This window comes from Euprymna scolopes, chromosome 45, assembly GCF_053919585.1.
Source record: "Euprymna scolopes isolate OS-2025 chromosome 45, ASM5391958v1, whole genome shotgun sequence".
In the NCBI taxonomy this organism is placed as follows: Eukaryota; Metazoa; Mollusca; class Cephalopoda; order Sepiida; family Sepiolidae; genus Euprymna; species Euprymna scolopes.
This window is the reverse complement of record NC_136526.1, coordinates 12,775,775-12,792,503: the sequence shown is the minus strand read 5'-3', so window position 1 is coordinate 12,792,503 and position 16,729 is coordinate 12,775,775. Positions and strand designations below refer to the sequence as shown.

General features: G+C 35.2%; 1 protein-coding gene across 1 annotated transcript in view; it reads left to right on the top strand.

The window, feature by feature from the left end:
- LOC145269260 (RING finger protein 215-like) overlaps positions 1-11,643 on the top strand; it is a 121,142-nt gene extending 109,499 nt beyond the window's left edge. The window contains exons 8-10 of the mRNA XM_080124883.1: positions 740-871; positions 8,125-8,227; positions 9,975-11,643. Of these exons, the coding sequence (XP_079981009.1) occupies positions 740-871; positions 8,125-8,227; positions 9,975-9,997 (258 nt within the window). The 3' untranslated portion in view covers positions 9,998-11,643. The remainder of the gene's footprint in view (positions 1-739; positions 872-8,124; positions 8,228-9,974) is intronic.
- Positions 11,644-16,729: the final 5,086 nt, after the last annotated feature.

The following is a 16,729-nucleotide window of genomic DNA, read 5'->3' as shown; positions in this document are numbered from 1 at the left end:
ATAAAATGAACAAAGTTAAAAAGATATTTTTCACTCAGTCGTGAGCTTTGGAAGATTGTCAGTAAAAGAAATACAATCGGCAAAAGATAAACGTTTCATTATTTCTAGTCGACACTTTGAAAAAAAAAAAAAAAAAAAAAATCACTCGCAAATGCGACTGTTTCACTCGCAATGTAAAGCCCTGACCGAGAATCCATATTCTACTCTGATCTAAATCCATTACATGATTTTCATTCTAAATAAAAAACGTCTAAAAAATTAAGGCTTAAGCTTAAGGTGTTTCATGAAGAAAGTAAAATTCAGCGAATATTGCTTAATGGATGTCTTAATGTCTGTAAGATAAGATTTAATGCAAATCTGAAATATTTAAATGAGCGAATGTCAGTTTGTGCTCACAGTATGCATTCCTGAAATTTGTTAAATATTTATAAATTAATGTCTAATACTTATGGTTAAAATTTCACAAAAGGGCATCATCTACTAGGTATTAAATATTAAACCTTATGCCTAGAATCCATATTCTAATTCTGACCTAAAAAGAGAAGAAAAAAAGAAAAGAAATGCCAACCCGGATTTTTGTTTATTTCTTTCCTTTGTTTGTTTGTTTGTAACTTCACCGTTCCAGCTCGTAAAAATAAGATGAATATTTTGTAGGGTGGGGAGTGGTTAACTGCAGTGCTGTAGCAAATATACGAAAGAATTGTAATTTTTTAAAACTATCTTGCTATTTTTTTTGCAGCTTGCAGCATACCAACTTGCCAATGAAGCCCTGACTGTGATAGGAACCCAGCTTTACCAGAATCCTGGGTTAACCGGAGATTATTACCAAGATACATGTGCTGTGTGCCTGGATCAATTCCATCAAGAACAGGTAACCATTTCTTTGGTCATTACATACAAAATTTTGTATTACAGGCATGTGGTCAGGTGCTTGAGCACTGCATGTACAGAGTGGAACGATAAAATTATCACCCTAAAGAAAACAACACGACAACTTTATTTTTAATGGTTATCGGACTTGACTCATATTCTTTAATTTTAGTTTCCATTTGAGTAGTTTTTGTGATTTACAAAGGTAACTCATGAAGGTAGTCAGCGATAATGGACTAGGTGTATCAGAATTTTTGTAGGAACTTTTGACACCCCTAACACGAAACTGCGAATAAAATATAAAAAACTCGTAATTTCTCTTTTAAAAGTGGGTTGTTTATTTTCTTTATGGATTATACTTCCAAAATAAACTATTAAAAGTTGTTTTAAAAGTAATAGAAATATTTTGTTTTATTTAAAAAAAAAAAAAAAAAAACAGTAATGAATTTTACGAACAATATTTTTCAATTTTTAAATTTTAAAAATCTATCAAATTTTTTCTGTTGATTCTATTTTTACGATATTTTCAGGGTCAATGTGAAATCTTATGTTCTTTCCAATAAACCGAATATAATATTTTAGACAAACGTTTTTTTTTAATTCACGCCCCTCCCCCATTTTCAAGTGTCTATTAAAAAGTAAATAATTAATTTACTCACCAAAGTTTTATATATCACAAATTGAAGAGAAAAGGTCAATAAATAATATATTCAAATTTAAAACAAAAAAAAAGTGGTGTTTTTTTTTTTTTTTAGAAATTTACCTGTAAAGTCCGAAGTTTAAAACCTTTTTAAAAAGAAAAACACGTTTGTTTTGTTTTTTGTTAAGGAAACCTTGGTCCTTGCTCCTTTAATTGAAAAAAAAATTAGGGCTTGAATTACATTTTTCGAGGAGTTATAAGCTTGGAAAGACGAGGTGGAATTATTCACTATTTTTCACGAAATTTCTGACACACCTAATGATGGACCACACTTTTTAAGTCATCTTTACCGTGAATTCGTCAAAGAATGGCGTTTCCATCATGAGACCCCTTCACCTCAGAGACTACAAGGAAATAGCCGCCCTCTCCACCCCCATGTAAACATAATGTGAAATATTAAACGGTTCTTCCGCTCGGTTAATACCGTTTAATATTTCACAAACTTGTAATTACTTACGGAAAAACGGTTTATTAAACTGCAGGAGCATCTGTTAAAAAAACTATATGGTGCTAATGAACTTATTGATCCACACTATTTTTTAAATAGTATTTTCAAGTTTAATTAAAGTTTTATGACGTCTGTTTTTATTAAATTGTGAAGTTAAAGTACAGAATATCTACAAAACACCCTTCCTCTCCATGTTAAGAACGGCTTTCGAAATAACGTTATTATTTCAGCACGGATCAATAAGTGCACTAGTACCAACTATACAAGTTCTATAATTGAATATCCCTCATAAAAAAAACAAAAAAACATGTTTTTGTAAACCGCTCGTGAAAACTTACTAACAGCATTATTAACGTCCCAAATTAGGAGATGAAAAAATGAACGAATTTCTTAGTAAAAGAGACTTGTTTCCCTCAGAACAATGACAAATTGTGAAACAGCGCCAGTTAGTTTTAATGTTAAAAAAAAATCCAATTTTCCAAAGAATGGCACTGGGAACGAAAAAAAAAAAAAAAACTACATTGATCTAATCGAACAAATACACCTTGTGTAAGCAATAATTGATAGCGATGGTTCAGGGGAGATAATTATGTAAAATGTTTTACGAAGTTATCTCCCTTGAAAATATTTCAACCTTGGATTCATGGTTTTGAGTCTTTGTACTTAGTGTTCGAACGAAGATCAAGTGGTAATTGTGTAGTTTAACGGCGTAAATTATTTGACAGACAAAAAATTATAAGAAATATTCATTTTTCTATATAAAACACATTATTAGACCCTAAAGCTGGAATGAAACCAGCAAAATTTCATTTTTATATATTATTTTTTAAGCTCTTTCATGAACCGTTTTTTGCCGCTATATATATATATTGTCACGAAAGAGCGTAAAAAAGGTCAAATTTGGTCTAAAAATGACCAATCTGTCAAACCAAAGAAAGGCTAAATTTGAAAAGCAATATGACGACCTCGAATGTTTTAATAAAAAATGAAAAAATAAAAATGAAATTTCTTCTGGTTTTATTTCAGCCTTTATAAAAATAAATAGTTTTTATACTTTTTGTCTGTTAAATAATTTACGCTGCTAAACTACACATTTACCGATCAAGTTGTAGTAACTGTTTTGTCCTAATTTAATAAATGGAGGCAGGGGAAATTGCATTTTTATAACAGTTCCCTTACACGATAGTGAATATTATTGATGACATACGGTATTTAAAAAAAAAAATAACAAAAAAAAATATGAACAAAAAAATGAACAAAAAGAAAAATGAAAAAAAAAATATTTTGATTTATTTACTCATCTACTAAAAATTCATAAGTTTAAAATTACCATAAGTATCGATTCCGAGCAAATTGGGTATCATTAATCAAAGAATTAATGTAGTTCATAAGGTAAACAATCGAAAGTACTTCTTTTAAACTCCTCAGCCTCACAGGAAACATGAGTTGGAACAGATACATTGAAAGCATTGCCAAGGCCACTGCGAAGAAGGTAGGCTCTCTCTACCATGCTAGAAACTTACTTATGCCTGAAAATATCCTGTATCTCTACAAGGCCACCATTCGCCTATTTATGGAGTATTGTTGTCACATTTGGGATGGTGCATCTGCTACTAGTCTCTCACTCCTGGACAGAGTTCAAAAGACAGTCGCCAACCTGATAGGTCCTGAACTGTCATCTAAGCTTCAACTTCTGTCCCATCGATGAAATGTTGCATCCCTCTGCCTGTTCTAGAAGAATTTTAATGGTGAATGCTCCGAAGAGCTACAAGCACTTGTACCCCCTCGACATAAATACTGACAATCAGCAAAATCCCACCCCTTCACAGCAGAGATCCCTAGGTTTAAGAAAGCCTTCTACTTCAATAGTAGATGCCACAGAACTGATAGACTTTGGAACTCCCTTCCGGGATTCTGCTTTCCCAACTGTACTGACATACAGAAGTTCAAATGTAATGTGAACAGACATCTTGCTGCTCATCTCCCTTCATAATACCCCTGCAACTTATGTCCCTGATAGTAGGCCCCTATTTCAAAGTGGCACTGTGCCTTGTTTGGGGGGGAAATTGAATTAAAAAATTTTTTTTTTTAACAAAATAGTAATAAGCCAGTAATCTATATATATATATATATATATATATATATATAAAAGGCAAAAGTGGCATGCACGTTTTTGCAAAGTCTTTTTTTATGCGGGTTCTCAGGGGGGGGGCGGGGGGGGGATAGTATATTTTAGAACTTTTCATATACTCCCTAGATTGTAATATCCACGATTTGCAAACATCTATATCTTTTATTTGAGCGACTTTACCATTCTGACGCGTGTTTGTTTGACTTTTTCATATAAAAGTGAACGTTTATTTCTGCTCCTGCGTGTTCACTTAGCAAGTCAACTTTTTGATTGACATCGCTAAATTTGAACGCTTTTCACTTCCTATGGCCTCGTAGTGTGTCACGTTTTCTTTTGTTTTCTTTTCCGCCTTCGCGTCACGGGTTCGAGCCTGCCCGACTACTAACTTTTTTTTTTCTCTCTTTTACAACTCCACACACCCGGGAAACACCGCTAATCTATAATATAAATCTCACTTTTTTTTTTTTTTTTTTACATAGGCATCACCACTTATAAAGGCCCAGAGGCCACTCAAGGATAAGGGTTAAAGAGTGTACAGTAGAAATTGGACAACATAGTAATCATTAGTAATGAAAATTTGGTAAATTTAATAACTTATATAGAACGGCTCATCAAGAACTTATTTACGTTAGACTTGAACACAACCATATTGTAGTCAGCCGGAAAGCAAGAAAACGGAAGACAATTCCACAGGCGTGCAGTTCTAAGAAAGAAGCTTTGTTCATGGAATCTACGTTTAGGTTTAGGCACAGATAAAGAGTGGGGGGAATTATTGATAGTGTTTACAGCTAGACGAGTGTTTCTTGTGAAAGTTTGGCGAGTTCCATGAAAATAACGATACATCAGAGACAAACTCGCAACATCTCTTCTGTGAGAAAGAGGTTGCAAGGAAGAGAAAAGGACATCTCCTACGAGGCTACGAAGTCTATTTTGAACTCTATCAAGGCAGGACAAGTCCTTTCTAGCAGCTCCTGCCCAGATGTGGCAACAGTATTCCATCCTTGGACGTACCTGGCTCTTATATAGATAGAGAATTGCATCAGCAGTGAAATATTTACTGGATCGATAGAAAGATCCCACCATTTTTCCAGCAGCCTTGGCAACACCTGTCTGTTTAAATGTATGTATGTCTGTCTACCTAAAGCTTTTGATGGATTTTCACGAGATCAGTATCATTTTGAAGCTTGATTCTTCGGACGACAAATATAGAAAAATTGGCCTAAAACATTAATTCAATTACCTTCAACTGGCCAGTTTTCTACAAGGAGGGGTCGGTTTTTGCGTCAACGTTTTCGCAAAGTCATCGTCTCGGTTGGATTGACTATGCTTAATTTCAACGCTCAGGACTTCCGGTCGCGCGATGGAGACATCGGCTAAGATGTCACTTTTTTTTTTTTTTTTTTAACCCCTTTTTCCACCCAAAACTGCCTACTGTTGTTCTGACCCCCCCCCCCGTTACTACCACGTTTTCCTTCAGATGTTAGTGACGTGTAAAATTCAAATGTCCGATATAGTAAAAAAACGCCGGTCGAGCGTGTATTTGTTAAGTAATACTAGCAGAGACACCCGACGTTGCCCCAGATTAAATGATGATGAAATGATTTTATGCTTCTAACACTTGTCATCGAAAGCGGTGAAATTGCTAATTTTTCAATGGTTTCAATCGATTAACTGCCTACTCTAGTTGGGGACTCCCCACGGTGCACTGGGAGGAAGTTTTGCAGGTCTTGCAGGCAATAACTTTGTCTACAATACATTGTAGTCTACGTTGCATGGTAGAGTACCTGTGGTTGATTTTATAAATTCTTTCTTTATTTTATAACGGTTTGAATAAAAGTTTTAAATGCAAAAGTCAAGTATCATGGTTCAGTTGCGCTCTAAACAGAATGCGCCGTTGTCTTATCAAAGAACCTAATGTTGATTTTATATGCCTGACCTTTCTACTTCTGATAAACTTCTAAAATGCATTCGCGATGTTAGGTTGTATAGGAGTGTTAACTTTAATCAAAATCGGACTGCTCCTTCTTTGATCGGATTGTTTTTTTTGATTGTTGACTTTTGATGCTTATCATTCCGATATAAAATCTATCTAAGAACATTACTATACACAAATTACATTTGTGTGAAATTTCAAAACACTCAGCCCAGCCGTTTCTGAGTCCATAGGGAACGCTCTCTCTCTCTCTCACATATACAGAGCTCCTTATATATATATATATATATATATATATATATATGAATTTTAAAATGGATATAATCCGACGTTATGATGTAAAAAGGAAGCGGAAGACTGCATAATTCGGGCGAAACGTCGAGCCTCCGGTCTTCTGCTTCCTTTTCACATCATATATATACATATATCCTAGAAGGGAAACCCAACGTTGCCCGTGATTGAATGATGGCCAACGAATATTTCGCATTCCCATATTTTTACTGTCATCGAAATCGATGTAATTGTCCATTTTTCAATTAAATTGAAAAATTGCGTGCTCTAGTTGGGGACCCATCGTGGTGCACCAGCTGGAAGCATCACATGCCTTCCCGCAGTGACTTAGTCCACACTATATTGTAGTCTACATTGCACTGTAGAGAACCTATTCTCGTTGATTTTATAAAATTATTTTTTTATGTCTAATGGCTTGAATTAAAGCTTAAAATGCAAAAGTCAAGTATCATCGTGCAATTGTGGTCTAAACTGAAACATTTCGAATGCACCCCTTTGTCAAATCAAAGAACCTACTATTGATTTTTTATGTCGCGTGTTCCGGGTTGTGTGGTAATAAAACTTCTCAAATGCACTTGTGATGTTAGGCTGTATAAGGGTGTTAACTTTAGTCAAATTTGCCTGTTCCTTCCTTCATCAGATTTTATCAATTATCAATACTTTAAAAAAAAAAAAAAAAAAAAAAAAAAAAAAGCCATTCTGATAGAAAACCTATCTGAGAACACTGCCAGGCACATAAAGTACATTTGTGTGAAATTTAAAAAAAAATTGGCCCAGCTGTTTAGGAGTCCATAGGGAACGAACTCACACACAGATAAACAAAGTTCCTTTTATATAGTAGTAGAAGAGTGTGTGTGTGTGTGTGTGTGTGTGTGTGTGTGTGTGTGTGTGTGTGTGTGTGTGTAGAGCTATTGGGATAAACCAACTATAAGTCCCCTTTGTTTGGCATTGAAACTGACGGTATCGACATTGCTATGATCTTTTGTAATACATTCACACACACATACATACATAACTTTAACAGTACAAAACTTATATAGCGCTTTAAAAATACAGAAAACCCCCAGGGGCACCTTTCACCTTTAAGGGAGTGGAGGTGCTAATTGTAATTTACTAATTAAATGTTTTATTTGTTTTCGTCATCTGTTCTCATGTGGAGTGTGATTTTCACGTTTCGGTCGATATAACCTCCGTCGAACTTGGGAATGTTTCTGTCGAACTCGGGAATTTGGACGGAATTTCGAGCGTAACCCTTTATTTACTTCACGGGGGTAGCGTGCTCTTGTTCTGTCAGCCATGACTGGATAGAGGTCCTAAGTAATTCGCAAATGTATTTTTCGGTCAACCACACTGAGGACTGAACCTTCAGGAGAATATCATTTTTACAATTGATTTTCTCCAATACTCTAACCACTGCCCCACGGGACCTTTTTTTCATTTTTTTTTTTTTTTTTTTATACAATTTCGGAATTACCTAGGACCTCTATCCAGTCATGGCTGACAGAACAAGACCACGCTAGCCCCGTGAAGTAAATAAAAGGTTCCGCTCGAAATTCCGTCCTCAACAGAAACATTCCCAAGTTCAACAAGATACACCTGAAGAAGGTCGGAGGTTACATCGACCGAAACGTTGTGAAAATCACACTCAAGATGAGAACAGTAGTCCGATGAATAACACAAATAACCAATCCTCATCTCAAAAATCTAGAAACGACATAAATGTTTTATATATTCATTGTCTTTTTTTACAGAAACTACGGGTGTTACCTTGCTCCCATGCTTATCATTGCAAATGCGTGGATCCATGGCTGGTGAAGAACCGAACGTGTCCGCTCTGTAAGCAGAACATTGTCGGTAAGTAATATTTGACTACAGACCATTTTGGAATGAAATAAATATGTAATTTCTTTTTTGTTTTTGAATAAAAAGAAAAAAAAAAAACGTTAATTTTGGGAACAAGTCTATTTTAATAGTATACATTTTTTTTTTTTTTTTTTAAATTTTTTTTTTAACATTTTGAAAAGGTATGCCTGTCCTTTGAGTGCTGTCAAATAAAGTGCTATGCTAAATCTGTTCCTTTCATTTGCTAACATTATATTGGATTTATTTACATCTGGAATGATGTAGGTTATCGTATCAGATACGGTGTCCTGCTAAATCGTTTCATTTGCTAGCATTATACGGGATGTTCTTTGAGTTTTGCTAGACACAGTGTCATGCTAAATCCGTTCCTTTTATTTGCTAGCATTATATGGGATTTGTTCTCATCTGGAACGACCTAAGTTATTAATACTTGACACTAAATCCATCTCTTTCATGTGCTTTGTATTATATGAGCTTTCTTAACATATGGAATAACGTAGGTTATTGGGGGTTAGGCTTAATTTGTTCGTTTCATTTGCTAGCAGTATATGGGTAGGCCAAGTTTTTGAAGAAGGCCGGAGGTTGCATTGGCCGAAACAGTGTGTGACTAACACTTAAGATGAGAACAGTAATGCGAATAATCCACAGATGATGCAAATCTAGTTTTATTATTAGTTTAGTTCATCGCTTATCAAGGCCTAGAGGCCACTCGAGGATAATTATTAATGATTGTCAGGTGAAACAACACTGAGGATATGTGATGGTGGAAATTGAAAAGAAATTGATTATTTAAGAAGCTGGCTAGCCGGAGCATTCTTGTATATTTACTATCGAGATGTTTTCGGCGTGATACGCTTAGCGTCCATGATTCTGAGCTGTACAGAACGATCGACTCTATGCAGGCTTTGAAGACTTTGGTTTTAGTTTCTTTCTTGATTGGAGATTTCCATAGTTTCTGTAAAGAATGAAGTGCACTTTATGCTAGAGCGATCCTAACATTCATATCATGTTCGCTCTCAGAATAGCCTCCCAGGTATTTGAAGTGGTCAATACAGTCAATTTCTGATTCATCCGATGAAAGCAACGGTGCGTTAGATCAACTAGCCTACAACACATCCTGGAAAAGTCACGCAACAAACAAGTTATTGTATGGTTCCCTGCCTTGTGTTTCCAATATTGTGAGATAGAGACGCCTAACACTTGCCGGTCTTATTAGTCGCCATGATGAACCGGCAGAAAAGCTCCTACTTTTGACTCCAGATGCAAAAACAAGTGTTGGACGTCCATGTGTAACACTGAAATCCATTATTGAAGAGGAAACTGGTCTGGCAGGAACTGAGCCAGTTGCTGCAATGGCTGACCGAGAACTCTTGCAATCGGAATTTATTCACGTTTAACCTGTGCCTACTGGCATTGGATGTGATTTTACAAGAACTTGTTTACATTGGACTTGAAAATGACTGTTATAGTCAGCTGGAAAGCAGTCCCACGGTATTGTGTTCCAGACTAGTAAGAAAGCTTTGCTCATGGAATTTTTGTTTAGTTTAAGGTACTGATAGGTAGTAAGGGAAATTGCAGATAGTTGTAGGTAGACGAGTGTTTGCAGTGAATGTTTTACGAGAGGGAGGGGAGGGAGGGGGGTAAACCATAGATTGAAGCTCAGTTGAGCATCTATCATGGAAATAACGATAAATATTATTAGCTTTGTGTTTTTAACATTTTTTTTTTATTGTTGCAGATAAACTTAATTGGCGCAAATGATGGTCTAAGTACGAAGATGACCGCTACTGCCACTGGCTCTTCAAGTGACCACTAACAGTGGAGGGCCTTTACCCTTGAATTACTTGTTGGGTTTTCAGGAATCTTATCTTGCCTCTTTGGGAGCAAAATATGAAATTGTTTTTTTTTTTTATTTTATTTTTGGAAGAGAAGGAAGATCTTCTCTCTGTTTGCAATACCAAATATTAGCATTTCTCTTTTTTTTCCTCATTCACAAATACTCAAATTTCATATACTTAAGCAAAACAAAAAAAAACAAAAAAAAAAAACTCCACATATATTTATGTAGGTACTTCTATAGGAAGAAACTCATATCGGGCCAAATGTTTCTGATTGAAATCTACTGCATAAACTGGAAATGGTTGGAACAGTTTACAATTTGAAAGACACAAAAATAGAAATGTAAAAAGGCAAACGATATTACAGCATATTACTGCAAAAACAAAATGAATTCAACATCAGTTGGGGTCCTGGATATGACCTTAAACTATATCCGATGGTGAGGCCCCAGGTTGCGGGCTTTGGGGAGTGTGGAGCTACCCCTTAACTGCCATTACTGCCAGGTCCACTCTGACCCGGAGTAGTAGTACCTGTTAGGGTCCCAACTATGTATTAAATAGAAACCGACTTGAAAAAAAATATTAAAAAACTGTTCTTCAAAATCACTGGATTTGGCATTAAATAACCCGAAAAGGGTTGATATGGCGTAAAACAAAAACAAACAACCAACATCGATTGCAGCAAGTAGTCAGTTTCTTGAAAAACTAATTGCATCCTACCTCCGCACCCGCACCCCTCCCGAATAAATACCGCCCCTCCTTAAAATTATACCAAATTCAAACATAAACGTACTCTTTTGATTAGTGTTAAAGGCATTATTAGCACCCAACTCTAAAAAAAATTTAAAAGGAAAGTAAATAATATTGATTTATACAATAATTTCTAGAAAATTATTAAACACATTTTTAACACAACTGGGAAGAGAGGGAGATGATTGACCTAACCTTTAGTCGAGACGGGTGGTGGTGAAAATAAAAACCTTGTTTCATTTAATTTCAATACTTATTGACTGTTCAGCGACGGCTTGGCCATTTCCACTGAAATACTCAACTTTCTATGCATTTAAGCACAAAAAGACCCTCCACATATATTTATATAGGTACTTCTATAAGAGGGAACCCATATCAGAAAGAATTTTCTTATTGAAATTTACTGCATAAACCGGAAATGGTTGAAGTAGACGCAAAAAATTTTATATATATATATATATATATATATATATATATATATATATATATATAAAAGACAGACGATGTTAAAGTATTCTATCCCCTCTAAAACAGTCTAATGGCAACCTCACCCTACTAAAATGATAACAAATAACAGAAATATATCCTTTCGGTTAGGATTGGGGTTAAAAATGTGCGCCCCCCCCCCCCAAAAAAAAAAAAAAAATTGATAAAAGACTTCCTAAAATAAAAAAGAAAAGAAAAAGGGAGTTGATTCATACAATGATATGAAGAAAATTATCAAACACATTTTTAAGGTGCAAGTATGAAAGAACCCCATCTGTATTTTTTTTTTCGTTTTTTTTTTTCAATTTTTTCAGCGGTTTATTATCGAATGAACACTAGTCTACCAGATTATGAAATCTTTTTTTTTTTTTTTTTTTTAAAGTCAACATTTAAATATTTGTGGGAGGTGTTCAGTTTCTAATACAACGTTTTAGTAAATTGATCACCCATTTTATGACCACTCAATGTTTTTGGCTAAATTCTGAATTCAGCCATTTTTTAAAGCAGTTCAACCTTTTTTTTTTTTTTTTAATTTCGCCTTTTCCAATTATTTTATATACATATTTATGATCTTAAAGTTTTGTGACCCGACATTTACAAAGGTTTTGCCAGGACAAATTTTTTTTTTTTTTTTTTTTTTTAAAACGCATTCTTCAAGTTGTGTCACCCGACATTTACAATCTAAAGAATGTGTGCCAGAGAACCAACTAAAGACTTAAGGGAAAACAAATATGGCGACCAGTGAAAACAATACGAAATGCAGACCCAAATACCCTAAAAGTCAAGTTGTTAAAAGTAAGTCTTTTTTACATTTACAGCATCTCCATCAAAGTTTATCAATTTTTGCTTTCGAATATTTCTGGATGGACACGGCATGGCCACATAAACACAACCTGTTCTGTGCAATTAATCTTTTGGATTGAGCATATTGTAAACAGTGATCCTGGTTATTACCAAAATGGGTGACCAATTTGTGAATACCAGGTGCTGTATGTAGGAGGATGTCGATATTTCCCTGTAAAAGGTGCAAAAACATAACGTCATCATCTCCCCTAACGGGGATATACATGTGACTGCTTGTGAATTTCATATTCCCATGAAACTTCTTCCTTTGGAGGAAGCCAGTTAAACCCGAATAGGGTTAGTGCCGACCGACACATTGTAAAGCTGTATCCATGAGGCAAATTTGAAGCCAAATAAAAAAAAAAAAAATTAGTCAAAATTTTTTTTTTGAAGGACAAACTGCTTTTAAAAAAAGGCTAAATTTGCAAAAGTTGGCCTAAAAAAGTCAAGTGGTTCTAAAATAGGTGATCGATTTAACTAGGACGTTGCATTAGAAACTGACCACCCCCTACAAATATTTAAATATTTACTTGAAATAAATTTTTTTTTTTTTTTGATAATCTGGTAAACTAGTGTCCATTCGATAATAATTTGTTGAAATAATTGAAAAAAAAAAAAAAAAAAAAAAAAAAAAGAAAAAGATGAAAATTAAAAGATTACTGAGGAGGGTACTACTTTCATACATTTGCCATTTTTAACATAGAACGATAGTCGGCTGGGCTAATTAGTCCTATAATCTTAAGTTGTAGGTGGGGAGGGGGGATGAAAACATTGTTTCTTTAATATCAATACGTATTGACTGTTCGGCGACGGCTCATTTCCACTATTTTGTAAATCACAATCAGAAACTTATGGGCCAATATGGATCTTCTAGTCTAGAAGTACTTTTATATAATAAGTATAGAATAAATGAACCCTTTCTGCACATGCACACATATGGCCAGGAGTATCACCGATGGTAACTATTTATCTATAAAAAAAAAAAAAGAATTATATATATATATATCTAAACTAGCAGGGACGCCCGGCATAGCCTGGTAATAAAGTATGCTTAAATATGATATTTTAATTCTTGCAGTTTTCGTATATATTATTCTAGAGTTAATGTTCTATCGATTTTTATCTTCTATCTATAAATATAAAAGCGAAAATGTATGTATGTATGTGTGTACGCTTTTCCTCGATGTCCACAAAAGGCTTCTTTCAGAGAAGCGCTCGCTCGGTTCACAACTTAAAACTTTTTATATCATCTATAAATTGTAATATCTCACAGTTAACCACGGAGCTCGCCTGCCTATTTAATTTTATTGACTTTCAAACGTTAATTATTCGGCATTTCCCCCGCATCGGCGCGCGTTACATTCGGGGTTTTCGGTATAAACAAAAAGCGAAACTCGACTCTAATCACAGGCCCAGAGCCAGTGGTCTCTAGAGAGCTAAGTAACGTTGGGTCAATGTCGACTCTTCGTCATATCAGACGGTAGCTTTCATTTCGAGACGAGGGAGCGGGTTTTTAAAAACAAACAAACCGATTTATTGACCTCATTAAAAACTGTCTCGCACAAAATGCTAACTGCTGAATACCTATCGCCGTCACGTCAATCAAAAACGCGCACCTGTTTTTTTTCACACTTTACTATTTTCCAACTGCGCGTCGTAAAGGCTTCGTTTTTTTTCCACGGGCACCTGGGTTTTTTTTTCACACACACCTACAAACACCCGGGCAACGCCGGGTACCCCTCGCTAGTATATTAAAAAATTGCGATTTCAAAAATATATTCATATGACTTTCAGTGCATCAGTTTGAATCGAAACCAAAACTTGTGAAAAAGTATATATATATATATATATATATAGCCAGCAGAGTTTAGTTTCCTAGAAGTACATCCAATGAAACAACATGTGTCTACCAAAATAGTGCTCAATGAGTGAACAGAGCAGGTATATTAATTTTATTTATACAAACATTAATGGCTACATATGTGCATACATGTTTCTGTAATCACCCACGTTGGGGGATTACGTCTTAAAGGTAATTCTTGGCCTGAAGACGTAATCCCCCAACGTGGGTGATTACAGAAACATGTATGCACATATGTAGCCATTAATGTTTGTATAAATAAAATTAATATATATATATATATATATATATATATATATATATATATATATATATGCACACACACACACATGCGTACAGATAGAAGAAAGGTAAAAAAGTAAAGAACAAACGATATAAAACAAGCGATATTTTAACACAGAATCATGATTCTTTCAATTTGGTTATGAAACTTTGTCAAGAATAAAAAAATTACTGAACAGAGTCAGCTTATATATACAAAAACGTTGGAAATGGCAGTGGGAGAAAGGCAAGCCAATGAGGCAGATAAAATGAAGGGATGTGTTAGGGGTATGGGGAGTGAGTAGGCTGCTGCAAGTGTGGGAGATGATTGGTGGAAGGTTAAGTAGTGAGTGTGTAGTGGAATGGTTGGGAAGAGGAAATAAGGAGAGATGTGAAGGTTGATGGAAGGGAGACGAAGACGAGAAGAAGGGGAGGAGATAAACATTACAGCCGAAAGAAGGCATAGTTAGGGTTTGAAAAAAAAAAAAAAAAAAAAAAAAAAAAAAAAAACTAAAATAATAAAAAGTACTACCTAGTGTACCTACCCGGTGTTGTTCAGATATATTATTTTTTTTTTTTAGATCACTTTAATATTTTATTTAAAGTCTTCCATTTATAGCCTGGGTGCCCGGCGTTGCCCGGGTGCGTGGAGGTGTGTGTAAGGGTGTCGGTTGAGCAAAAAAAAAAAAAAAAAAAAAAAAAAAAAAAAAAAAATTAGGAGTAGTAGGCAGGCTCGAACCCGTAGTGCGCGACAGGAAAAGGAGGTGAAAGTCTTATCGATGCGCGCCCACCTCGATTGTGACGTCACAAGTGTTCGAAATAACGGAAAATTTGTTTGTTTACTTTTTTACTCATATCATGTTTAATATTTGTGCAAAATTTTAAAAGATTCCAAGGCATAGTTATTGAGAAAAGTACGGACAGACAAACGGATGAACAGACAAGGGTGAATTTGCAGGTCCACCCTCCTTTTGTCGGGGGGGGGGGCAAAAAACAAACAAAAAAAAAACTTTTTGATTTGGGAATCATAACTAGTACAAATCCCCTAGTGTGTTTGCTTGTCTACTAGCTAAAGTTCTCATTCATCATAATACCGCAAAGGTATAGTGATGAGGATGACAAAAGACCCTCTCTTCCCAAAATTTTGAGTGACCTTGTGCCTAATTTTTTTATTTTGCTGTCTGTTTAAATGTATGTATGTAGGTTTGTATGGCTGCCTAAAACTTTTGACAGAGGCAACGGATTTTCATGAGATCAGTATTGTTTTGAAGCTCAACCCTTCGGACGACAAATATCAAAAAATTGGCCAAAAACATTAATTCCTTCACCCTCAACTGGGCACTTTTCTACAAGGAGGGGGTCGCTTTTTTCCGGCCGATATTTTCAAAAGTCATCCCCTCTTTTCAATTAAGTAGCCTTAATTTAGAACATTTGTCACTTCAGATTTGGTGATGGATGCAATGGCGAAGACATGTTTTTTTTTTTTTCACGTTCTTTTCCTCCTTTGTGGCACGGGTTCAAGCCTGTCTACTACCACTTTATTTTATTTATTTTATTTTTTTGCTCAACACACCTCCAAACACCCGGGCAACGCTGGGCACCCAGGCTAGTTGCTTGCTAAATAAAAGATATATAACTCAAATTGACACTCATCGGCATACAAAGCTTCAAATAATTAATTAAAAAAATCGATGAAGCAATATCGATTCATATGGAGATTTAGCTTTCTATCAATAATGGAGATTTAGTATCTGTTTGAAACCAAAACTATGATTACTATTAGCTTTCAATGCTCAAGTACACCAAACTTATAGAACTCTTTCTGCTGACTGTTTTCCTCCTAACTTGTAGCCTTGACCCTTTCAAGACATTGCAACAATCATATTTCGTTCTTTTTTTGCTCCTTGCATATAGTGGCTTTATGCTTTGTCTGAAGCGATTTCAATGAAAAGAAAAAAAAAAAATCGGCGAAGTAGTGTAGTATCTCCTATCATCATACCATCCGCCAAATTACTTCCTGGTGTGTGTTTTAGGATAAGGGGTAGTATCTGTTTTATTGTCATGAGACCATCTTCCCAGGCATTACTTCTGCCCTTCTTTTGTGGGGGAGGGGTAGATTAGTGTACTATCTGTTCAGTTGTCATACCATCCTTCCAAGCATTACCTTCTCCTTTAAGAGGCAGGTAGTGTTTTTCTCTTTTTTTTTCATTTTTCTTAAACTTTTTCTTCTAGGGGATGGGACATCCAACCAGATGTCTGACATTTACCCCTATTTTAGTGAGTCCAACCAAGAGATCTTTTCAGGATTCTAGCCGTCCCTTTCAGTGCAATCGTTTGTATTTCACTTGCACTTGGTTCACCGGGTATGCTTGCTATGTACTTTTTAAAGTTCTTTTTCATAAGCCCAGTTGCTCCTATGATGACTTGTATAATTGAAACGTCTTTTAATTTCCA